The sequence below is a fragment of the Lepus europaeus genome, chromosome 2 (genome assembly GCF_033115175.1).
Source record: "Lepus europaeus isolate LE1 chromosome 2, mLepTim1.pri, whole genome shotgun sequence".
In the NCBI taxonomy this organism is placed as follows: domain Eukaryota; kingdom Metazoa; phylum Chordata; class Mammalia; order Lagomorpha; family Leporidae; genus Lepus; species Lepus europaeus.
In genome coordinates, this window is record NC_084828.1 from 148,049,155 (window position 1) to 148,074,574 (window position 25,420).

Consider the following 25,420-nt stretch of genomic DNA (forward strand, 5'->3'; position numbering starts at 1 on the left):
GCACATGTCTATGTAAATCAGATCACTGAGGAAGGCAGTGACAATTAGTCCTTGGGCTTTTGGGGAGCTGAGGCCATATTTGACAGCTCTTTGGACCACCAGCCGTTTTCAGCAGATGCTAAATAAGGTTTGCTGGTGATAAATCTAGGAAAAAAATGGCCCAACAGCCATAACGAGAGCTACTGCTATAACCTTAGATTGACAGAATGCGGACCCAAGCAGGGGAGGAGAGGTCAGGAAAACACAGAACACAGGGCTTTGTGCCCGTGGGCAGTGGCTGATGAGCCGGAACTGTTGCTGTGAGGTCATCCAGAGTTGGCTTCTTAGACATCGCAGCAAGCCTTTGAGAGAAGTGAGGTTCAAAATTTGAGCTTTGGGGCTGGCGCCGTGGCTCACTTGGTTAATCCTCCACCTGCAGCTTCGGCATCCCATATGGGCGCTGGGTTCTAGTCCCGGTTGCCCCTCTTCCAGTCCAGCTCTCTGCTGTGGCCCGGGAGGGCAGTGGAGGATGGCCCAAGTGCTTGGGCCCTGCACCCGCGTGGGAGACCAGGAAGAAGCACCTGGCTCCTGGCTTCGGATCGGCGCAGTGCCTGCTGTTGTGGCCATTTGGGGGGTGAACCAACAGAAGGAAGACCTTTATCTCTCTCTCTCTCTCTCTCTCTCTCTCTCACTGTCTATAACTCTACTTGTCAAAAACAAAAACAAAAACAAAAACAAAAACAAAAACTTTGAGCTTTGACGGTTGCTGGACAGCGCTAGAGGAAGGAGAAGCCCTTCTGGTGTGAGCAGAAAACCAGTCTGCCAGGGGCGGAGGAAGGTGGGCTGGCGGGTGTTCCGGGACGGGGAAGATACCGCGTCGGGGCACTTCTCCCCCCTAGACCGTGGGACCCGGGAGGCCTTAGTGCCAGAGGCCCTCAGGGTGTCTGCTGGAGGACTCAGGCGCTTGCTAAGCTGAAGGACACTGCGAAGGAGGCACCGCGACGCAGTTTTCCAAGGGATCTGGTTGGAAGCCGATGGCTGACCCTCAAACCCCCGATCCCATCGAGGGTACAATGAGAAGTTAGCAGAAAGGATTTGACAGGCGGGATGTCCTTCAGGGGCTCTGACGGGACAAACGCTTCCCTCTCCACAGGCGCCGGCGGAGGAACTTCCCCCCCTCGCTGTCCCGCCCCCTGACCCGCCCGCGGGCTCGCCCCGCCCCTCTGGCCCCGCCTTCTTTCCCTCGCTCCAGTGGCCACCCCGCTCAGCTCCACTAGTCCCGCCCCTTCGCCTCGCCCTCCACTTCGGCCCGCCCCACCTGTCCCCGGCGCGCGTCGCGGCGGCGGCGGCATGCCATGGGCACCGCGTCGTCTCTCGTGCGGCCCGCGGGCGGGGAGGTGATTGAGGACACGTACGGCGCGGGCGGCGGTGAGGCTTGCGAGATCCCGGTGGAGGTGAAGCCCAAGGCCCGCCTGCTGCGCGGCTCGCTCCGCCGGGGCGCTGGGGCCGGGCCCGGGGCGCAGGCGCGCGGCGCGGGCGGCGGCGGGCTGCTGGGGGCCAGCTTCAGGTCCACCGGCTCGTCGCTGCCCGAGCTGGAGTACGCGGCGGCCGAGTGCGAGCGCCTCAGGAAGGAGTACGAGATCTTCCGGGTCAGCAAGACCCAGGAGCTGCTGTCCATGGGCCGCCGCGAGGCCAAGCTGGACACGGAGAACAAGCGGCTGCGGGCCGAGCTGCAGGTAACGCCCCGGGCGGCGGCGGGCTCGGGGCTGCCGGCTGTCCGCAGACGGGGCGGTGGGGCGCCCGGGGACGGAACTGCCCCCCTGGCTGGCTGTGGGGCTGCTGTCTCCCGTCTGCACGGGCTCCTCGCCCGCCCTTCCTGCCGTTTGTTTCTGGTTGCTTCTTACGCTGCAGACGCGGCCTGGGTGGACTCAGCCGCGGTCCCCCACCCCAAGACAGGTGACACGTCTTCAGGCAGCTCCGCGACCTCGCCCTCGCCCCATTCCACCTGGGGGCGCCTCCCTGTGGGGCTCAGGGCCCCGCGTCCCTGTGAAAAGCTCCTGGGATGTTAACAATGTTGGCGTGAGTTTTTCTGGAAGCCTCCTGCTTTTCACCCTCTGAGGTGCTGCAGTGGGAAACCTTCGTAGTCAGATTCCTTAGTTCCCTAATTTACTCTAAACCCCAATGCGGGTCCATTTGTAATTCCTTAAGATAGTAAGTAAAGCCGAGGTTGCTTTTGCGTAAGCCGGATTCTCAGACTTGGAGCCGTCGGTTGTGCCATTTATTCTTTTTCTGTCAATGGAAGAGGCTTCTAGGCAGCCCAGGCCCCTGAGATCATCACGGTAGGATCTGAGTAAATTCCCCCGACCGGTTTTTTAAAAGAAAGAAATCTGCCTCCTAGTTTAGGTGTTCCTGTGGTCAGGTTCATTTAACTCCCTCATCAGCGGATACCTAACGGGTGCTGGTTGGTCTTGGTGTCTTAGCGTTTTCCTGCTGGGCAGTGTTAATGTATTTGCCTGTAGAAAATGGACTTGCGCATTTCGTGTATCCACACTGCGGACCGTGTGCAGGGCACACGGGAAACAACTGAGATGGCAGGTAGGAAAGAAGGCGGAGGTCAGTGGGCAGAGTGTGGCGTTCCCGGGGTACTCCTGTCGCCACGCCTGATTCCTTGGGAAGCCTACTTGCTTCCTTTCTCACATTTCTATGCATGGAGAAACTCTCCCGCCAGACTTTTCTGGGCGGCCTGCAGTGTGTCAGACACTGCATGGGACTTGGGATGCAACACAAGTAAGATGTGGTGCCAAGGAGTGCAGGATCTCCCGGAATTAAGCATCCTTCAAGTGAAGCCTTTCAAGTTGTGCTTTTAAAAGAGTCTCCTAAAGATGGGACAATGGGAGTAGAGCTGATGGAGATGATGCAGAATTTCAATGAAAAATTGATTTCCATTGAAGGCTCAAAATTGAAGTGACCTCATTTGCTATAGTTCAAGTGTGTTTGCATTTTCCCATCATGTGTTTGAATGAAATGGCAACATATAATTCTTGAAAACTGGTACAATAATAGGTTGTTAAAATTTCAAGATAAGTAGCATGTCAGAATGTAGAATTTGGGAGAAAGGCTATTTTTGGAAATTATTCCAGGCACTTCAGAAAACTTACCAGAAGATACTTCGAGAAAAAGAAAGTGCTTTGGAAGCAAAATACCAAGCAATGGAGAGAGCAGCTACATTTGAACATGACAGAGATAAAGTTAAAAGGCAATTCAAGGTACGCTCCTACATCTTTACCCCCAAAGTGACATGGAATAAAAAATAGTATATTATAAAAACTTCTGTAACGTTGTGGGGAACAATTAGAAATAAGTCATGTATGGCTTATGAAAGTGATACGAACCAGAATAAGTGCTTTTTTTTGAGTTGGATGTGGTACCCTCGAGATAGTTCAGATGAAAAATATAAGGTGAACATATGAGGGGGGCCTTTGGAAAGAGTGTGGAAACATTTGGGGAGGACGTCAGGTATTTAGGGGAGACTGAACGTCACTGTGCTCACCAGCCCCGCACTGCATACGTGCACCTTGCTGGCATTTATTTCAGTGGGTTCCAGCTACAAGGCAGTATGATAAAGGCATTGGGATCCTCCCTCCTAAGAAAGAGTGTATTGAGGAACAAATGCACATTGGTTTTATGAATGATAGTTCCTTTAGAAGTAATGGCATGACTTCTTTTCATCATGAAAATGTTTTCAAAATGTAAAATCTTCTTTTTAAAGATTTTTAGGGAAACCAAAGAAAACGAAATTCAAGACTTACTAAGAGCCAAGCGAGAGCTGGAGAGCAAACTTCAGAGGTTGCAGGCTCAGGGGATCCAGGTGTTTGATCCTGGGGAGTCTGATTCGGATGACAACTGTACAGATGTTACTGGTAAACCTATTTACTGTTAACGGTTTTGTGCGATTTCAGCATAACTGGAGTAAAATTGTAAAGCCAGCTTAGAATCCTGCCATATCCGTGTTGGCTGGGCTATTGCTTTGCATATTGATACAGATAGAATTGTGCTCTCTTTCAGTCAGCTGTTGGGGCACCTCTTCTCCAGGAAGTTAGGGGCTGGGGCTTATTCTGTCTTGTTGCCCTGCCATGTCTACTCCACAGCTCTTCCCTGGTCTCACATAGCTAAGGAGAAGAAGAGATGGGGGAAACAAATTCCTTTCTTTGAAGGCACATCCTGAAAGTATATAGATCACTTCTGCTCAAATCTTGTTGGTCAGAACTATACCTAGGAAGACTAGAAAATGGAATCAATTACTGGGCAGATATGTGTCTGGCTAAAATGGGGAGTTCTGGTACCAAGGGAAGAATGGATATTACAGGTAGTAGTCTCTGCAGCATTATTTTTCCACTCAATGATATGTTCTTTGCCATTATTGTTTAACTTTTTATTTATTTTTATATATTTGAAAGGCAGACAGACAGAGGGAAATTTCCCATCTACTACTGGTTCACTATTGAAATACCCACAACATCCAGGGCCAGGTCAGGCCATAGCCTGGACCTGGGAACTCAGTCTGGGTCTTCCATGTGGGTGGCAGGAACATAACTACTGAGCTGTCACCTTCTGCCTCCCAGGCTGTGCATCAGCAGGAAGCTGGGAGCAGAGCTGGACCTCAAACCCAAGCAGTCTGTTAGGGAACGTGCACATCCTACGCAGTGTCTTGACCACTGCCCCAGACACCTGCCCTACAGCTGCATGGAGTTGTTTCCAATGAAGTTTGGTGAAATATTCAAGGAATTTTTTGTTTGGGGGCAGGTGTCTGGCCTAGCAGTTAAGATAGGATGCTCATGTCCCATGTTGGAGTACGTAGGTTCCACACCTGGCTCCACTCCTGATTTTAACTCTTTCTATTGTAGACCCTGGGAGACAGCAGTGGTGACTCAAGTGACTAGGGTCCTTCTACCCATGTGAGAAGCCTGGGTTAAGCTCTGGGCTCCTGGCTTGTTCCTCCCCAGCAAGGGGCACTTGCTAGCATCTGAGGAGTGAACCAGTGGATGGCCGTGTTCTTAGGCCCTCTCCTTCCCCAACACCAGGTGTCTGCCTTGCAAATAAATAAATTCTTGATAATTTATAATGAAACATATATAAGGTGTCTTTCCAGAAATAAAAGTCTGAGGTCAGAATGAAAGGGTTCATCATGTTCCAAGAAAATACTAGCAAAATATGACTAATTCTGGGAAAAGATAAAGATTTTGTTTTAAAAGTAGAAAAATATAGTTACTTTCCCACTTACAAGGGACTGTAATTCTTACAGACTGAAGCATTGTGGAATAAAATTATTTTAATTTCATTTTTAATTCATTAGAATCTGACCAGCAACTTGGCTTTTAATCATAACTTCTGAGGAAGAAATGAAGTAGTTTTTACTGGCCAAGAGTGACTGAGAAAATGTGCCTTTATGCCCCTGTATTGTTAGTCTTGGTGATCATTTCAGTATTGACATTTCCAAATATGCAGTGTTTTGAAACTATCGTACTTGTCGAGGTAGCAGAAACTGTTCCGTATTCTTTTCTGCATCTTTTTTATTATTTGTTTCAAACATGAAGGAGGAATGCTTGAGGGTAGGCTGCCCATTTCAGATTTAAACAGTAAGCTCAAGTTTGCCAGAGATTTAGCCTGCATAGCAGTGTATGATCAGGAGGCCTTATAGACACCTGGCAAATATGATTTCTTATAGAACCATCCACATGTCATCTGTAGCTGTTGATTTAGATGTTAATTTTCCTGCCTTGGGAGCCTTAGAACCATGTACTCTCTGCTCAGAGAGCTTGCATCCTAACAAGTCACAAATATTAATGGTTAGTGTGCTAGTAGAATGTATCTCTGAAGTTCTTTCCTTTAGATTTTAATTGATAACTAAGCTGTATAGTTAGAAGTGGCTTTTAGAATTTCTTCTGGGGATGTTTTTAACTGCTGTGATTATAATTCCTTTATTCTTATTTCTTTTCATCTTTCTCTATTGAGTTCCCTTTTTGAACTTGGGATGATAATCAGAATTATGCTAAATGGTGCCTTAGAACTTTGCCAAAAGTCAGTGGCAAAGTGCTTTCAAAATCATTTGAGTCTTTACTGTCTTTGTAACGTTGTAGTATTTTTAAAATTAGAAATCCTGTTCAGTATGTGTGATGAGTTTTTGAACATTCAATAATTCAGTTTTCACAAGGTAAAAACATCTTGTTTTAATAGCTGCTGGGACCCAGTGTGAGTACTGGACTGGCGGAGCCTTGGGGAGTGAGCCCTCCCTAGGAAGTATGATCCAGCTTCAGCAGTCTTTCCGAGGCCCTGAGTTTGCCCATAGTTCTATAGATGTGGAAGGACCCTTTGCAAATGTCAACAGAGGTAAGGCACACTGTTTACCAGTTACGCACCAGCAGGAGTGACTGTTGTGTTATCTTGGGCTAGGAGAGCCACCATCAGAGAGAACGGTATTTGTGTTCTGGGCATCTTTCATTGACAAACCATCATGCACTGATGCTATGGTGAAATTATATAATTCAAGCCATCCAGGTGCTAGCTACTGCTTCTGGTCTGAATCCTCAGGTGTTTTAGTTGAACAGGAAGAATCTTAAATAGATTAACTGAGAAACTGGGTTTTAGTTTTTCCCTCTGCTTGTTTCCTAGTATTGAAGGTTAGAGTAGGTCATGGAGCAAAATACACAAATACTTCCAAAAGTTCCTGGGAAACTGGCCAGTGTTGTGTCGCAGTGGGGTAAGGCACCACTTGTGATGCCAGCATCCCATATTTGGAGTCTCCAATGCAGCTCCCTGTCAGTGCACCTGAAAGGATGATCCAAGTACTTGGGTCCTTGCGACCCACGTGGGAGACCTGGATAGAGGTCTTGGCCCCTAGGTTCAGCATGGCCTACTGGCTATTGCAGCCATTTGGGAATAAATAAATGGATGGAAGAGCTCGCTTGCTCGCTCTCTCTCTCTCCCCCTCCCTCCCTCCTTCCCTTCCTCCCTCCTTCGTCCTCCCTCTCCCTCCTTTCCTCTCTGTCATTCTGCGTTTCTAATAAATAAATAAATCTTTTTAAAAACTTCATGGAAAATGGAATTAAAAGATAAGATTATATTGGTGCAAAGAATCTGAAATACATGCATACAAAGGGTCTTCAAAAAGTTCATGGAAAATACATATTATGAAAAATTCTGCATAGATTTCAAAATATTTTTGCACCAAAATAAACTTTTTAAAAAAATATTTATTTATTTGAAAAGCAGAGTTATAGAGAGGTAGATAGAGAGAAAGAGAGGTCTTCTATCCTCTGGCTCACTCCCCAGATGGCTGCAATGGCCGGAGCTGTGCCGATCTGAAGCCAGGAGCTTCTTCCGGGTTTCCCACAAGAGTACAGGGGCCCAAGGACTTGAGCCATCTTCCACTGCTTTCCCAGGCCATAGCAGAGAGCTGGATTGGAAGTGGAGCAGCTGGGACTCAAACCAGCGCCCAGTGCCGGCTTCACCTGCTACACTACTCTGCCAGCCCCAAATAATAAATAAACTTTTTAAAATTATGTTTTTTCCATGATTTTTTGAAGTGCCCTCATATAGAAAGCCTAGTTAGGTAATGTATCTTTTTTTTTTTTTTTAATTTATCTTATTTATTTGAAAGGCAAAGTTATTGAGAGAGTGGGAGAGAGAGATCTTCCATGCACTGGTTCACTCTCCAAATGACTGCAATGGCCAGGGCTGAGCCAGGCCAAAGCCAAGAGACCAGCTCAGCTTCTGGGTCTCCCATGTGGGTTCAGGGATCTAAGCACTTGGACCATCTTCTGCTGCTTTCCTAGGCCCATTAGCAGGGACCTAGGGAGCTAGATCAGAATTAGAGCTGCTGGAGCTCGAATATGGACTGCCAGCCTCACAGGTGGTGGCTTAACCTGTTATACCACAGTGCCAGCCCCAGGTAATAGAATATTTTGATTATATTTATATAACCTGGTGTCTAAAATAACCCTAAGATCTCAGAATTTCAGTATTACTATAGACATAAGAAGTTGTAAGTAGCTTTATTCCTTTTCCTTCAAACTATAAAATTATTTCCTTACTAACAAAATGAAAATAATTTTTAAAATTTGCTTTTTGATTGAGGCAAAAATTTCTTAGAATTTTCATTCTTGGGGCTAGTGTCATGGTGCTGTTGCCACCTATGACTCTGGCACCGCACATTGGAGTGCTGGTTCAAGTCCTGGCTGCTCTGCTTCCGATCCAGCTTCCTGCTGATGTGCCTGGGAAAGTAGTGGAAGATGGCCCATGTACTTGGGCCCCTTGCCACCCATGTGAAAGACCCAGATGGAGCTCCTGGAGTTGGGCTGGCCTAGTCCCAGCCGTTGCAGCCATTAGGGGAGTGACCTGCAGATATATCTCTGTCTCTCCTCCTCTCTCTCCCTTTCACTCTGCCTTTTGGATTAATTTTTAAAAAATTTATTCTCACTAAATAACAAAGTTATTTTTCATTTTATGCTGCTGTTGAGGTTTCTTTTTGACTCAGTGTATTTCAAGAATATTAAGAAGGTGACACCATAGGTCAGCTTGGTTGTGTAGGCGCCCCTCAAGTAGCAGACTGAATGGTTCATATGCAGTAGTTGACAGGAGCCACTGGTACCCAGAGAGGATTACTAGTGACTGTCGTCGTTTCCTGGGTAGAATTTGGGGAACTGGGGCGGTGCTGTGGTGTAGCCGGTAAAGCCGCCGCCTGCAGTGCTGGCATCCCATATGAGCGCTGGTTTTAGTCCTGGCTGCTCCACTTCCAATCCAACTCTCTGTTATGGCCTGGGAAAGCAGTAGAAGATGGCCCAAGTCTTTAGGCCCCTGTACCCATATGGGAGACCTGGAAGAAGCTCTTGGCTCCTGGCTTCAGGTTGACTCAGCTCCAGCCGTTGTGGCCACTGGGGGAGTGAACCAGCAGATGGAAGACCTCTCCCTCTCTCTCTCTCTGCATCTATTTCTCTCTCTCTCTAACTGTGACTTTCAAGTAAAATAAATCTTAAAAAAAAAAAAAAGAGAATTTGGGGAACTGGTTGCCTTCTAATGTTATTCTAGAAACTAAGTTGGTATCGACATGTGAGATCGAGTTTATCCTATAAACCTGTTGTGTTTTTTCAGACTTTTGGAGTCATCAAGTGTGCTTCTAACAGCTTTTTCCTGAACTTAAATTTTATTTCAGATGACTGGGATATGGCTGTAGCTAGTTTGTTGCAGGTTACTCCCTTGTTTTCACACTCTCTATGGAGTAACACTGTCAGATGTTACCTCATTTATACAGAGGAGACCCAAGCGGAGATGGATCTTTTCCTTAAGGTGAGGATATTTAGAAATTTTGTACTTACCAGTGTAAAACAGAAGTCAATGTGTTCTATTTATGATACTGTGATATCTACATAAATAATTTATTTCCTATTTGACCATACATATTAAAGAGCAAGAAGCATCTTAGGCTTTTCTTAAGAGAAAATCTGTTCAGTGTTTTCATTTTTATTTATTTATTTATTTTTTTTTAACTTTCTGGGATTAACTTTTAGGATAGGAGCTAACAGAAAAAGAAGTTTCTGGGGCTGGTTTTGTGGCATAGCAGGTAAAGCCACTACCTGCAACACTGGCATTTATGGACGTTGGTTTGATTCCCAGCTGCTCTACTTCTAATCCAGCTCCCTGCTAATATGCCTGGAAAAGCAGCAGAAGATGGCCCAAATGCTGGGGCCCCTACCACCCACGTGGGAGACTCAAATGAAGCTTCAAGTTGCTGGCTTTGGCCTGGCACAGCCTGGCCATTGCAGCCATTTGAGGCGTGAACCAGCAGATGAAAGATATATCTATTTCTCTCTCTGTTTCTCTCTGTAATTCTGACTTTCAAAATAAGTAAAATAGCCGGCGCCGTGGCTCAACAGGCTAATCCTCCACCTAGTGGCGCCGGCACACTGGGTTCTAGTCCCGGTCGGGGCTCCGGATTCTGTCCCGGTTTCCCCTCTTCCAGGCCAGCTCTCTGCTATGGCCCGGGAGTGCAGTAGAGGATGACCCAAGTGCTTGGGCCCTGCACCCGCATGGGAGACCAGGAGAAGCACCTGGCTCCTGCCTTTGGATCAGCACGGTGCGCTGGCCACAGTGCACCAGCTGCGGTGGCCATTGGAGAGTGAACCAACGGCAAAGGCAGACCTTTCTCTCTGTCTCTCTCACTGTCCGCTCTGCCTGTCAAAAAAATAAATAAATAAATAAAATAAAAATAAAAAAAAATATGGGATGTGAGTAGCCCAAACAAAATAAGTAAAATAAATCTTAAAAGTTTCTAACTCATTGTAGTTTTGATCATCAAATTAATGTGTTAGAGGTTTTTTTTTTAGTATTTTTTTGAATACTCTTCACAATGTTTAAAACCCTCATTGGTCATACTTTAGATAATATTGTTACTACCTTCCAGTACTGTTGCAGGTAAAATCAAAATCTTTGTCATGGGCTTTGATTTTTGGTGGTCGCTGGAGTTGTAGTAAGGCAGGGAAGTGAATTCTAGCCTGCTGGCCAACTCTGGTGTGCTGTCTTTGTATGGTTCAGAGCTAAGATTAATTTTCACATTTTAAATGGCTGGGGAAAAATGTCAAGAATACTACTTTGTGACATGTGAAAGTTACATGAAATCCAGATTTTAATGTGTTGGTAAGGTTGTATTAGGACACTGTCAGGGTATTCACTTACATATTATCTATAGCTGCACTGCTTTGACACTTTAAGGGCAGATCAAATTGTTGCAGGAACCATCAGACTACAAAGACCCTTGCTAAGGGGGCCAAGTGGTTAAGCATTGTTATTTTTGTAAACTTTCTTGCCATGTGACCCTTTAAAGAAAAAGTTGGCCTGTTTTCCCAGTGAATTTTAAATAAATCTACATGTGACGTGCAATATCTGCTATATTAATATTCTCCAGACTGCTGATTTGTAATACATTCATTTAGCAATCCTTTGTGATATTACTTAGTTTGGTAAAAAAGATTTTGAATCTTTAAATCTAAGATTTTAAATCCCAAAGCTTCCAATTCAGTTCAGTAATTGAATGTAAGTTATTTCTGAGATGAGATCATTTTGAGAACATCACCGATTTCTTGCCTAAGTGTAGAAATCACTACTTAGTATTATTATAAACCAACATGATTGTCCCTTGCATTTGCTTCAGTGTTCTAATATGTCATGATGCTTTTTATATGCAGATCTACAGGATATCCTATTTTAGGTTTACTATGAAGTAAATAATTTTCTGGGCTAGAAAATAGCCAAAGTTTAGCTATTATTTTTGCTTTGGAGAGGAATTTGTCTTTTTTAAGATGTTCATTAAAAAGTGATTGCATCATTATCTTTTAATTTTTATTGGAAAGTATCCAGCATAACCTGTTCTGAGCATGCTTTGTTCTTAGCTCATGAGATCTTTACTTAAATATGTTATGCTTTTATATATTTTAATTTGCTTTTAGGTCTATTCACCTAAACTTAAAAGAATGTGTGAGACAATGGGATATTTTTTCCATGCTGTTTATTTCCCAGTAGATGTTGAAAATCAATTCCTCACTGTAAGAAAATGGGAAATTGAGAAGAGTTCATTAGTTATTTTATTCATTCACTTAACGTTACCAAGGTAAGCTGAAAAAAATCTATAGCTTGTTAAAGGCATTAGGCTTTAAATAAAATAGATTGCAAAGTGAACTGCAAAGATGTTTTAATTGTAATATAACCAAAAACAATCTGAATTCTGTTTTTTGCTGTAAGATTTGTTTCATAGGTCATACAATTAACATTATCAGTGTAAAGACTATTTTAAACATGGATTGGCAAACTGTAGCCCAAGGGCAAAATCTAGCCAAGTGTCTGTTGGAATATAGACACATGCATTCATTCATGTGTTTTCTATGGCTGCCTTCCTTCTATAATAGCCAAGTGGAATAGTTATAACAGACCCCGTATGTCCAGCAAAGCCTGAAATACTTACTACATGGCCTTTTATAGAAAAAGTTGCTGATCTGTGGTTTTAATAATGAACATTAACCTTCACTGTTTTCTTTCTTTGGACACAAATTAAGAGAAGTGAACATTAAATGGTACATGCATTCTTGAATACTTCTATAGTTGTTGAATCATAATTTAAATGCTCTGAGTAGCTTACTAGTTCAAAAAGCCCAGTAAAGTGAACTGTTTTCATATAATGTGAATACATTTGTGCTAATGAATTTTGTCTACAAATATTTTTTAACCAGTTAGATATCTAGATAAAAGACAAAATAGTTTCTATCAGAGGTTAGTTTTCCTCTTAGATTTGTCATCTGATTGAAATTAATCTTTCAAAGCATTTTTTTAAATTGTGGATCAGCTGACATTAATTTATACAGAAGTGTGTTGGGGCTCAAATTTGACCAGAGTTTTCCTGCAGTGTAGCCTATCATTGATCCTTGAGACTGTGCCCCAGTGGCCTGGAGGGCAGGGAACTTCCTGGTCAATGGGCCTCATCCAGAATGCTGAAGGAGTCCTTCAGCTGGATTGCTGGGTTTCATTATTATCCACCCTCTTCTCCTTTCTCACCCTGTTTCTATGTTTATTAGGTTATATCTTGTTTTATTCCTGAACATTTGGATAGTATTTGATGTTACCTTATAATATGTCATTTGTTTTTACATTATTTTTCTTTAATTTATAGCTTTAATTCTTAAAGCCATATTTTTTCACTTCCTTAAATTTGTTTAAATACTGTCCAGATGTTTTCTCACTCTTAACATCTGTTTCTAAATTTAAACTCTTAATGTTTTCTCTCCCTTCATGTCCCTTTCATATTTTATTACTTTTGCTTAACTGATTTCAGTATATCTCCTTTAACAGAACTTTCATATTTTAAAAAATTGTAACTATTTTAAAATAAAAATTTTAATGTCTTAAATTTAACCTTAGCTTTTGCCTTGCCTTTATTTTGCCTTGTTTTTTCTCTTACTCCATTTGCTTATTTTATTTCATTATTTGTTCCTTTCATGGTTGTCAAGCATGGCTCTGGGAATGGACTTCACACCACAAAAAGGGAACCTTTGTCTATCTCAGGTTTCTCCTCTCTTGGATTACACCCTGCTGGTTTCCCATCCTTCTAAATGATCCCCAGATCTCCCTGGGACAATGTGGGGGTTCCATCTGGAAATACTTTTTAAAAAAGATTTATTTATTTTATTTGAAAGGCAGAGTTACAGTGAGAAGGAGAGACAGAGAACTTCTATTCACTGGATCATTCCCCAAGGTGGCCACAGCAACCAGGCTGAGCCAGGTTGAAGCTAGGAGCTTCATCAGGGTCTCCGGTAGGTGACAGGCCCAAGCACTTGGGCCATCTTCTGCTGCTTTCCCAGGCACATTAGCAGAGAGCTGGATTGGAAGTGGAGTAGCCGGGACACAAACTGGCACCCATATGGGATGTTGGCATCACAGGCAGCAGCTTTACCCACTGTGCTACAATGCCGGCCCTAGAAAATACTTTTCTGATCAGTAATCAATCCTTGTGTGCAGATTGTACTATTCACAGGTTTCTCATACCATGCAGTCATCCCAGAAGAAATTCTGTAGTTAAAAATTCATGGTCTTGGTCTGGCTGTTTGATGTAACCATTAAGACACAGCTTGTGGTGTCTGCACCCCATATCGAAGTGTCTGGGTTTGAGACATGGCTCTGCTTCTGATTTGACTTCCTGCTAATGTGCACCCTGGGAGGCAGCAGGTGATGATTCAAGTGCTTGAGTCTCCACCACCCATCTGGAAGACCCAAACTCAGTTCTGGGCGCCTGGTTTCTGCCCGGCCCAGCCCTGACTGTTGTAGGCATTTGGGGACTGAACCAATGGATGGATGGAGCATCCCTCTATCTCTCTGCCTGTCAAATAAAAAAAAATAATAATAAGGATTCCACTAAATCTAAGTCTATAGCTACTATCTATGTACTTGAGGCTTCTCCTGCCAAGTAGACCAACATACAAAAAAAAAAAAATAAATAAATAAATAAAACAAACAAAAGCCAAAATTCCCCACTGTCTTTAGAATGTGAAATGACTTAGCTGCAGGAGGGGAGAGTAGGCAGGAAGAGGTGGTGCTTAGTGAGGAACATGGGCACTGTGCTTCTCAGTTGTCATTCACTGCGCAGGGAAGGCCCTCAGGCCTCTGACACTGCTTATCCAAGTAGTTGTCTTCAGTGGATTTAATTTAGCCCGTTTCCCCTCACGGCAGAGTCGTAGGAGAAACCTCTTACAATAAAGGATGAGGGCTGAAATACAGAGTCCAGCAGAGGTTGTCCAAGTAAAGGTTTCAAAATGGGTGTTCTTTGCTCATGACTGGGCCTCCTTCATTGTCAGTGCCCTTGTTGGGCAAGGCAGGCTCACTGAGCATGCTTGTCCCTGAGTACAAGGAAGGCTGCCCTGCCTTTGGAGAGCAGGTGCAGGTCCTGGTTGCACAGAGGGCTGATGGATGCTTTTCTTCAGGGTGACACCAGTCTTTCTCAAGGGAAAGGAGTTCAGTGCCCAAAGGGTAATTGTCTCTTTTAGGATATCGTAGGACCTTTTCCTGGCTTCCTTCAGTTCTTTTTAACTAACTCTCTTACAGAATTCCTTAAAGAATTTGCTTACGCGGAAGCTCTTGCTTGTTCTGAGTGAACGTTCTTCATTGCTCATCAGCCTCCGGGTGTAGTGGCCGCTCCGCCCCTGTGCTCTGTCTCCTCTGGTCACAGCTGACTGCATCCTGGAGTGCAGATTAGCAAGTGAGCTGGCTCTCCTTACTAGTGACTTAAGCAGTTTGTTTCATCTCTCCTGTCTACTTCTCTTCCACAACATTATTTGAATCAAGTCCTAGAGAGCATATTTCATTTGAGTCCTGGGAGTCAGTTTTGTTAGGAATAATTCTGAAATCTGAGCATGTGGCTGGACAGAAGGCCCACTCTTTGTGTTCAGGTAGGCCACATACTTCTCCCCAAGCAATAACAAATGAACCATTGGAATTCTAAAAGTCTGTACAACATGCTCAGAATAATTTAAAAATGGAAAACTGGGGTTTGGAGAGATTGAATTAGTGCAGATGAATTAGTGCAGAAATATGTAAAAAATTAAAAACATTACTTCTTCTGATTTTTATTTGGAGCTAGTACTTTGATTTGTGAATTCTGTATCCTATAAACTCCCCACTATACCCAGCACATACACAATCATTCCCCAATTTGCCTCTCTGACAATTTTCATTTAATACTTCCTAGAAAAGGATTGGTTGCAATGTTCTTTGTGATGTAGAAAACCCCAGTGGATTAGTCTAAAATTGTTCTAGAACTTTTGTAAAGAGATAATGATTTCCTGTAGTAAATTTAATTTTTTTTTAACCTTTAGCCTCAGTCAAGGTTTTTGCTTGCCATCTAACACCCAGATACTTCTTAAAAGAAGTATTGGGTATAAGGCTTTGGGTCATTGATTAGATGAGAAAAAGCTGAAAGATGGGAGACAAAATAAACCTTGAAACCTTGGGACTGATAATACCTGTGTTTGAATTTTAGATCTGTAAATAAAATTTTGTTTTTTATTTATGTGCAGTCTCGTGAGTCTGATCCGTTATTTTGAGCTATGTTTATAAGGTACATGCGCTTTACAGTGTAATGCATAATTTCATATACTGACTCTGTCAGCTGATGAACACTCTGTACTTTAAGATCAAGCTAAAACAGGTATAAGAATACCAAGTTTTGGAAAGTTTCACTAGTTCTGCGCGGGAGCCTTTTCTGACCACTTGTCACACTGTAATGAGACCCATCGTTGGCGCTTGGGTTGGTTGGTTGCTGCAGAGTAACACAAGAAGTGCCGATTTCCAATCTAGCCTTTTATTGGAAGACTGTGAAGAAGCTTTTCTGAAAAACCCTGAAGGAAAACCACGATTAATTTATCATCATTTGGAAGAGGGGGAAGTCAGTTCTGACTCTGTGCAACAATTGCTTGATCAAGTTTCCAACCTAAAGACCAGCAAAGCCAAGGTAAAGCTCATAGGATGTTTTTTAGAGCATGCCTGGCAGAGGGAAGAGCTAGAACAAAGGCCGTGAGGAGTGGGCTGGAGCCTGTGTGTTTGGGAGGGGAGGGAAGCCAGCACAGCTGCAGCAGAGGGAGTGGGGTATAGGAGAGGCACCCCAGGTCCATCCTGAGATGGGGAGGCACTGGAGGTCTTGAAGCAGAGGAGTGATAGGACCTGATGTGATCCCCCAGTAGAAAGGTTCTCGGGCCACTGTGTGAGAATGGGCAATAGCTTGGAAGGTACTATGCAGAGTCTGAGAACTGCTGCCAGAGATGATGGTGACTTGGGTGAGGCTGGTGCTAGGGGAGGTGTCAGGAAATGATGGAGTCCAGGATAAATTGAAATAGAGCCACCAGGATTTCCTAACAGGTTGGTTATGGACTGTGAGACAGCAATATGTGGCCAGAAGGAATGTGATCTGTGAATGAACAAATTAGATTCTTAGGGCTTTTCTTCTAAGCCTTTATCACCTGACCAAGAGCTAGTGTAAGATTTTCTTATAGTGACTTTCCTAAGAGAATTGGAAAAAGCCAAAAGCTGATGATGGTATGAGAGAAATTTGGTCATCCCTAGATGCAAATAGAGATCACACACTTTCTGTTACTATATACTCAAATAACTTGGAAAACTTTTGTAGTTAATATTAAGGACACAGTTGAAAACAGGCCTTTGTCTAGGGTGTTTTTTTTTTTTTTAAGTTTTATTTATTTGAAAGAATTACAGAGAAAGAGAGATAGGAGAGATCTTCTATCTGCTGGTTTCACTCCCTGAAAAGCCACTGCTGCTAGGCCTGGACCAGGACGAAGTCAGGAGCTTCATTTGCCTCTCCCATGTGGGATGCCAACATCACAGGCAGCAGCTTAACCCACTATGCCACAATGCCTGCCCCTGTCTAGGGTCTTTTTTTTTTTTTTTAAGATTTATTTATTTAATTGAAAGACAGATGGGGCCAGCGCTGTGGCGCAGAGGGTTGATGCCCTGGCCTGAAACGCTGGCATCCCATATGGAAACCGGTTCAAGACCTGGCTGCTCCACTTCCAATCCAGCTCTCTGTTATGGCCTGGGAAAGCAGTAGAAAATGGCCCAAGTCCTTGGGCCCCTGCACCCATGTGGGAGACCCAGAAGAAGCTCCTGGCTTCTGGCTTCAGATCGGCACAGCTCCAGCCGTTGTGGCCAATTGGAAAGTGAACCATTGGATGGAGGACCTCTCTCTTGCGCTCTCTGCTGCTCCTCTCTATGTAACTCTGACTTTCAAGGAAATAAATAAATCTTAAAAAAAAATAATAATAATAAAGAAAGACAGAGTTAGAGAGAGAGAGAGACAGAGAGGTCTTTGATCTATGGTTCATTTCCCAAATGGCTACAATAGCCAGAACTGGGCCAGGCTGAAGGCAGGAGTTTTTTCCAGGTCTTCAATATGGTGCAGAGGCCCAAATGCTTGGGCCACCTTTCACTGCTTATACCAGGCACATTAGGAGGGAGCTAGATCAGAAGTGAAACCCCCACAACTTGAACTGGTACTCATATGGGATGCTAGCATTGTAGGCTGTGGCATAATCTGCTATACCACAGTGCCGTCCCCTTTCTAGATTCTTTTTTTTTTTTTTTTAAGATTTATTTTATTTATTTGAAAGAGTTACAGAGAGAGGTAGAGAGGTAGAGACAGAGAGAGAAGTCTTCCATCCGCTGGTTTACTCCCCAGATGGCCTCAGCAGCCGGAGCTGCACCATTCCGAAGCCAGGAGCAAGGAGCTTCTTCCATGTCTCCCACGCAGGTACAGGGGCCGAAGGACTTGGGCCATCTTCTACTGCTTCCCAGGCCATAGCAGAGAGCTGGATCAGAAGTGGAGCAGCCGGGATTAGAACTGGCACCCATATAGGATGCTGACACTTCAGGCCAGGGCTTTAACCCTCTGTGCCACAGTGCCGGCCCCAACCCTGTCTAGATTCTTGACAAAGTTATTTCTCTGTGCCTAACCAGGAACAAAAATCAAATATATGAATACAAACATTTTCCTTTATATCTTTTAGTATTGAAAAGGTAGGTTGAAATCAGCATGACGTATTAAAGAGTATGAAATAAAATTCATTTTTATGATTTTCAATGCCATTTCTTTTTTTTTTTATTAATATCATCCTGGTACACTAGATTCCACAAGAGAAGATAAATTCATCTTTGTTTTCTTTATTCTATAAATAGTACTTTAAAAAATTATCACTCTAGGGGCCAGCATTGTGGCATAGCAAGTTAAGCTTCCACCTGCTACACTGGCATCCCTTATGGGCACCGATTCAAGAGCTACTCTGCTTCTTATCTAGCTCCCTTTTAATGTGCCTGGAAAAGTATCTGAGGATGGCCCAAGTGCTTGGGCCCCTGCTGCCAGTGTGGGAGACCCAGAAGAAGCCCCAGGCTCCTAGCTTTGGCCTGGCCCAGCCCCAGCCATTGAAGCTATTTGGGGAGTAACCTGAAGGAGGAAGACTTTCTCTCTTCCTCTCTAACTCTGCCTTTCAAATAAATAAGTGAATCTTTTAAAAAAATAATGTACCAGAAAAATGAATTTATTTTATAAAAATAGGAGTAAAGTAAGCTGCCTACTATGATTTTAAGTATGAGATAAATTTTCATTCTGGTTATTTGACATGCTTTTTGAAATCATTTGCTTTTTCTAATTTTATCAAATATCAACTACTTAATAGTACACATATTCTTTACAGATAGATGATTCTTAAGTTTTTTATTTGAAAGGCAGAGTGCTAAAAGAGAGAGAGAGAGAGTTCTCTTCATCTGCTGGTGTGCTTCCCAAGTGCCAGCAACACCTAGGGCTAGACCAGGCTGAACTCCATTCAGGTCTCCCACATGGGTGGCAGGGACCCAACTACGTGGACCATCGTCTGCTGCCTCCCAGGTGCATTAGCGGGAAGCTGAATTGGAAGCAGGGGCAGGACTCAGTTCCAGGCACTCTGATGTACAACATGGGCGTCCCAAGCGGTGGCGTACTTTGCTGCACCACAATGCATGCCTCAAGGGCGTTCTTTTAGCAAACTCAGGACTATTGTTTTATATAGACAAATGACATTTTGCTTTCTTTGTTTTGTAGAATTATGGTTTACTAACGTAAGAATTATTTTGGGAAATGGGAGCAGGCCTTTGGCTTAGCAGGTAAGATGCCACTTAGGATGCCTCCATATTGGAGTGCCTAGGTTTGAGTCCTGGCTCTGCTCCCAATTCTAGCTTTGTTCTAAAGTGCACCCTAGGAGGCAGCAGGTGATGGCTCAAATAGTGAGGTTCCTGCCACTCACTTGGGAGACCTGGATTGGGTTCCTGATTCCCAAGTTTGACCTGGCCCAGCCCCAACTGTTGCAGGCATTTGGGAATTAACCAGCAGATGAAGTTCTGTTTCTATCTACCTCTCAAATAAATACATAAATTAATTTTAAAAATCGATTTCCATCCTTTTTAAGGTATGTCTGTTGAGTGGTATGGAAATATATGAAACAAAATTTGGATACAAACAGTAAAAACCATAAACTTTTGGTTTTGTTGCATCTAAATCTTCATGTGACCTTGGACAGATTATGTGTCTTGCTTTCTTCTGTGAAATGGGGGTGATAACAGTTTGTCCCTCGTGAGGTGGTTGTGTGGATCTATGAACTAATTAAAGCACTTAGACCAGTAAGTCCTAACACATACTCTAAGTGTTCACTAGTATCTCCTCCCTCTGCTGCTGTTCTTGTCATTGCTAAACTTCTTTTTTGTTAACTCCTAGATAATTGATCACGTGGGGGATCCTGCAGATGGAGTATATAAAACTTACATTTGTGTGGAAAAGATTATTAAACAGGTACATGTGAATTCCTGGTTAAGATCTCATTTAAAGTATTTTTAAGATTGTTTCTTTTCTTTTTTTTTTAACTTTTATTTAATAAATATAAATTTCCAAAGTATAGCTTTTGGATTACAGTGGCTCCCCCACCCCCATAACTTCCCTCCCACCTGCAACCCTCCCATCTCCTGCTCCCTCTCCCCTTCCATTCACATCAAGATTCATTTTCAATTATCTTTATATACAGAAGATCAATTTAGTATACATTAAGTAAAGATTTCAACAGTTTGCACCCACACAGAAACACAAAGTGTAAAGTGCTCTTTGATTATTAGTTATACCATTGATTCACATAGTACAACACATTAAGGACAGAGATCCTACATGGGGAGTAAGTGCACAGTGACTCCTGTTGTTGACTTAACAATTTGACACTCTTGTTTATGGCACCAGTAATCACCCTAGGCTCTAGTCATGAGATGCCAAGACTATGGAGGCCTTTTGAGTTCGCCAACTCCGATCTTATTCAGGCAAGGTCATCGTCAAAGTGGAAGTTCTCTCCTCCCTTCAGAGAAAGGTACCTCCTTCTTTGATGGCCCATTCTTTCCGCTGGGATGTCACTCACAGAGATCTTTCATTTAGGGTTTTTTTTTTTTTTCTTCTTTTTTTTGCCACAGTGTCTTGGCTTTCCATGCCTGAAATACTCTCATGGGCTTTTTAGCCGGATCCGAATGCCTTAAGGGCTGATTCTGAGGCCAGAGTGCTGTTTAGGATGTCTGCCATTCTATGAGTCTGTTGTGTATCGCGCTTCCCATGTTGGATTGTTCTCTCCTTTTTAATTCTATCAGATAGTATTAGCAGACACTAGTCTTGTTTATGTGATCCCTTTGACTCTTAAATCCTATCATTATGATCAATTACGAACTGAAACTGATCACTTTGCCTAGTGAGATTGCATTGGTACATGCCACCTTGATGGGATTGAATTGGAATCCCCTGGCACATTTCTAACTCTGCTGTTCAGGGCAAGTCTGATTGAGCATGTGCCAAACTGTACATCTCCGCCCTCTCTTATTCCCACTCTTATATTTAACAGGGAACACTTTTCAGTTAAATTTAAACACCTAAGAATAATTGTGTGTTAATTTCAGAGTTCAACCAATAGTATTAAGTAGAACAACAACCAAAAAAAACTACTAAAAGGGATAAAGTATTAAGTTGTTCCTCGACAATCAGGACAAGGGCTGATCCAGTCATTGTTTCTCATAGTGTCCATTTCACTTTAACAGGTTTCCTTTTTGGTGCTTGGTTAGTTGTCACCGATCAGGGAGAACATATGCTATTTGTCCCTCTGGGACTGGCTTATTTCACTCAGCCCGATGTGCTCCAGATTCCTCCATTTTGTTGCAGATGACCAGATTTCATTGTTTTTTACTGCTGCATAGTATTCTATAGAGTACATATCCCATAATTTCTTTATCCAGTCTACTGTTGATGGGCATTTAGGTTGATTCCAGGTCTTAGCTATTGTGAATTGAGCTGCAGTAAACATTAAGGTGCAGACAGCTTTTGTGTTTGCCAATTTAATTTCCTTTGGGTAAATTCCAAGGAGTGGGATGGCTGGGTTGTATGGTAGGGTTATATTCAGGTTTCTGAGGAATCTCTGCAGATGATATGATTCTTTACTTAGGGGATCCAAAGAACTCTATTGCCCTGTAGTATGTCCTGAAGTCTGGTCTTGTGATGCCTCCAGCTTTGTTTTGTTGTACAAGATTGCTTTAGCTATTCGAGGTCTCCTGTGCCTCCAAAGTAGCAGGATATAAAATCAGTGCACAAAAATCAACAGTCTTTGTATACGCAGGCAATGCCATGGCTGAGAAAGAACTGCTAAGATCAATCCCATTCACAATAGCCACAAAATCGATCAAAAACCTTGGAATAAACTTAACCAAGCACATCAAAAATCTCTATGATGAGAATTACAAGATCTTAAAGAAAGAAATAGAGAGGATACAAAAAAATGGAAAAATCTTCCAAACTCATGGATTGGAAGAATCAATATCATCAAAATGTCCATTCTCCCAAAAGCAATTTAAGATTGTTTTCTATAAAGTTGAGGGTTTTCTGGAGAAAATCTCTGGCTTGTTTCTTGGAAAGCCGGGCTGTTGTGGTGGGAGCCCGTCCTGTGCCACAGCGTGTCTTTCTCGCCTATCTGTCTCAAGGACACTGTGGTGCTTCAGTGTCTTCCAGGTGTAAGATGTGTTACACAGCTGCTCATTAAAAAGTAAGCGTTTGGGGAGAATGTTTACTTTCCTCGATCGAAAGGCTCCTCAAATTCTGTGTGTGCTTTGGATTCTCAGATGTTAGAAAAGTGCTTCCATTTTCCACCCACGTCATTCCTAATAGCACAGAGGGTGAAACGCATCCAGCAGGATGAAGACATGGGCCGGGAAGGGTGTAGAGCTGGAAGTCTCTCTGAGGCCTCATGTATTATCTTTAGAATGTATGTGGGGTATATATTCTGCTTGGGAGTATGATATATTTGGTCTTAATATAAAAACTCATTGAAAAGTATGTATCAGCAAAAATATGATAATGATAAAAAGAAAAATGGCGCCTCCACCTTTAAGTAACATGAGCACAGTAGGAAGATGTATTGGGGTTGGCCTATGTTGCCTATACCACCTGACATTTCCCCCCAGGAACCGGAGACCCTCTGTGGATGAGGAGTGAAGGAGGTGATTACTTTTCCTGATGAAAAACATAACATACATGGAGGCTTATTCTTGGAGAAAAAAAGTGAGCCCAAAATATAGTGCTACGAGTTCTGTCTAGTATAGAGATGGTTGTTATCAATTTTTATCTTAACAATCTTGTGAATTTTAAGACTAAGATAAATAATTTAGTAGAAAGAAAGGCAGCAAGTGAAAGTGGACATATGAACCATCATTGACGCTTGAAGAACAACATATTTTCAGTGATCAAATGTGAAGCCTAGATGTGAATGCAAAGATGCTTGATATTAAGAATCCCCATTTTAGTAAATTCCTACACTGTAGTGTGTTTCTAAGGCCTTAACAAACCTTTAAAACTATTGTCAGCCAGATTTAACGAAAGATACTGTGTAACATTTCTCAGGGAACAAATCCTGTGGGAGTCAAATACCCCTCTAACTATTTTTAATAAACAGATATCTTTGTTTTCATTAATATTTTCCATGTAAATTAGTGTTTGTTTTTGTGCTTATTGACTCATTCTTGTAGATGTAATAGTAGGCGCACACAGAGCCTATGTGCTAAGCCCAGCTACAAGGTCTTTCTGCTCATTCACGTGTTTGCTCTTGCATTCAGGACATCTTAGGCCTTGAGAACACAGACCTGGAGTGTAAGGATTTGGGCAATGAAGAGTCCGTTCCAGAAAAAGACGACTTTGGGGATGTTCTGTGGGACATACATGATGAGCAAGAACAAATGGAAGCGTTCCAGCAAGCTTCTAATTCTGCCCACGAGTTGGGATTTGAGAAAGTAAGTGTTTGGAGCATTGCTGCAGTAAAGATGAGTCACTACCCAAAGACTGTGTCCTGATTCTATCTTCACCAGGTCTATAATTGTGTTACTGTCTGCTCTCGTGGCTTGGTGATCCATGTTGACATGTGCTTAGGTTTGTATCGTATGAAACACGTGAGATTCAAATGTTCTTCTGACATTTTTAGTGCCATTTTGAGATTTTTAGTTACAATTTGGGATTTTTCAACTATATGTTTATTTTGCCATCATCTGTGGCTTGCTCTGAAGGATTGGGATAGCTTGGTGACTTGCTAAGGATGGTAAGGCTTTCTGTTCTTCCAATTCTTTTTTTTTTTTTTTTAAGATTTATTTATTTATTTGAAAGTCATTGTTACACAGAGAGAGAATGAGAGGCAGAGAGAGAGAGGTCCTCCATCTGCTGGCTCACTCCCCTATTGGCCGCAATGGCCAGAGTTGCGCTGATCTGAAGCTAGGAGCCAGGAGCTTCTAACGGATCTCCCATGCGAGTGCAGGGGCTCAAAGACTTGGGCCATCTTCTACTGCTTTCCCAGGCCACAGCAGAGAGCTGGATTGGAAGTGGAACAGCTGGGACTCGAACTGGTGCCCACAGGGGATGCTGGCACAGCAAGTGGTGGCTTTACCTGCTATGCCACAGCGTTGGCCCCTGTTTTTCCAGTTCTTAACAGTAAAAATATCAAACATGAAGAAAACAAAGCACAGTTTGTACAATAGCTGGATCAGTTCTTTATTGATCCCATCAGCATTTTAAATATCTAGACAAATTAGCAGAACTTGAAGTATAGAAAGAAATTTAAATCTAAGTTTAAAAAAAAACTTGATATTATTTAAAAATTAATGTAAGAACCGGTATTTTAAAGAATAGTACTGTGGGGGCCAGCGCTGTGGTGTAGCGGGTAAAGCCGCTACCTGCAGTGCCAGCATCCCATATGTGCATGGGTTTGAGTCCTGGCTGCTCAACTTCCAATTCAGCTCTCTGCTTTGGCCTGGGAAAGCAGTGGAAGATGGCCCAAGTCTGAGCCCCTGCATCTACATGGGAGACTGGGAAGAAGCTCCTGGCTCCTGGCTTTGGATTGGTGCAGCTCTGGCCATTGTGACCATTTGGGGAGTGAACCAGCAGATGGAAGACCTCTCTCTTTCTCTCTCTCTCTTTCTATCTATCTCTCTCTTTCCCTCTGCCTCTCTGTGTAACTCTGACTTTCAAATAAATAAATAAATCTTAAAAAATCAATTAAAAAATAGTACTGGGGCTAACAGTAGTATTTTAATAGAACATTTATGATTTAGACCGTGTGTACTGATTCTGTCATTTTCTAATTGGACTTTGATGAAGTTACTTGACCACTGTAAACTTTGATTTCCTTGTCTATAAAATGAGAATATTAATATCTACCTCATAAAGTTGTTAGAAGAACTAAACCAGATAATGATTTAATACAGTACCTGGTATATGGTAAATTAGTCATTATTTCAAGAGAGATGTTGTTATTTTATAAAAGAAGAAGATGTGTTTCAGGTTATGGTTTACTTGTGCCCAAGCAGTAGGTTGCAAATCTGAGACTTGAACTTTGTCCTCTGGCTCCAAATCCTGTGCTTTGTCTTCTGAGCAAGGGGTCTTGGAAGCCATGGTTCTGTAAGTGGGCTTTGTGTGGGGCCATGATTAGTTGTGGGAAAATATTCTATGTTCAGATATAAGAAGAAAACAGATTGAAAACCTATTCCAAGCAATCATTTATTGTAGTTGCTGGAGAATTTTACCACCTTAAAGCTCTCTACAAACTGCCTGTTATGCGTTTCGTTTTACTGCCTCACTAGCTGTTGTTTAGACCGCTGGCGCACTTGATAAACATCCCAGCTGTCAAGATTCCTTGGGAAACTCTTCAATAAGTGCGATGATACTTTGATTTTCTGAGTATATTTTCATATCTCAACCAGTGTTGAGTGTCTGGAGAAAGCCCGGGAGATATGGGTTCTTGGACTTCGCAAAGAACTTAAC

General features: G+C 42.9%; 1 protein-coding gene across 3 annotated transcripts in view; it reads left to right on the plus strand.

Annotated features, from left to right (window-relative positions):
* The first annotated feature begins 1,334 nt into the window (after positions 1 to 1,334).
* NPHP3 (nephrocystin 3) overlaps positions 1,335 to 25,420 on the plus strand; it is a 45,804-nt gene continuing 21,718 nt past the window's right edge. For all 3 annotated transcript variants that reach the window (XM_062214632.1, XM_062214640.1, XM_062214644.1), the window contains exons 1-9: positions 1,335 to 1,715; positions 3,120 to 3,245; positions 3,749 to 3,899; positions 6,214 to 6,366; positions 9,188 to 9,321; positions 11,478 to 11,638; positions 15,868 to 16,021; positions 19,823 to 19,897; positions 23,230 to 23,403. In XM_062214632.1, the coding sequence (XP_062070616.1) occupies positions 1,335 to 1,715; positions 3,120 to 3,245; positions 3,749 to 3,899; positions 6,214 to 6,366; positions 9,188 to 9,321; positions 11,478 to 11,638; positions 15,868 to 16,021; positions 19,823 to 19,897; positions 23,230 to 23,403 (1,509 nt within the window). The remainder of the gene's footprint in view (positions 1,716 to 3,119; positions 3,246 to 3,748; positions 3,900 to 6,213; positions 6,367 to 9,187; positions 9,322 to 11,477; positions 11,639 to 15,867; positions 16,022 to 19,822; positions 19,898 to 23,229; positions 23,404 to 25,420) is intronic.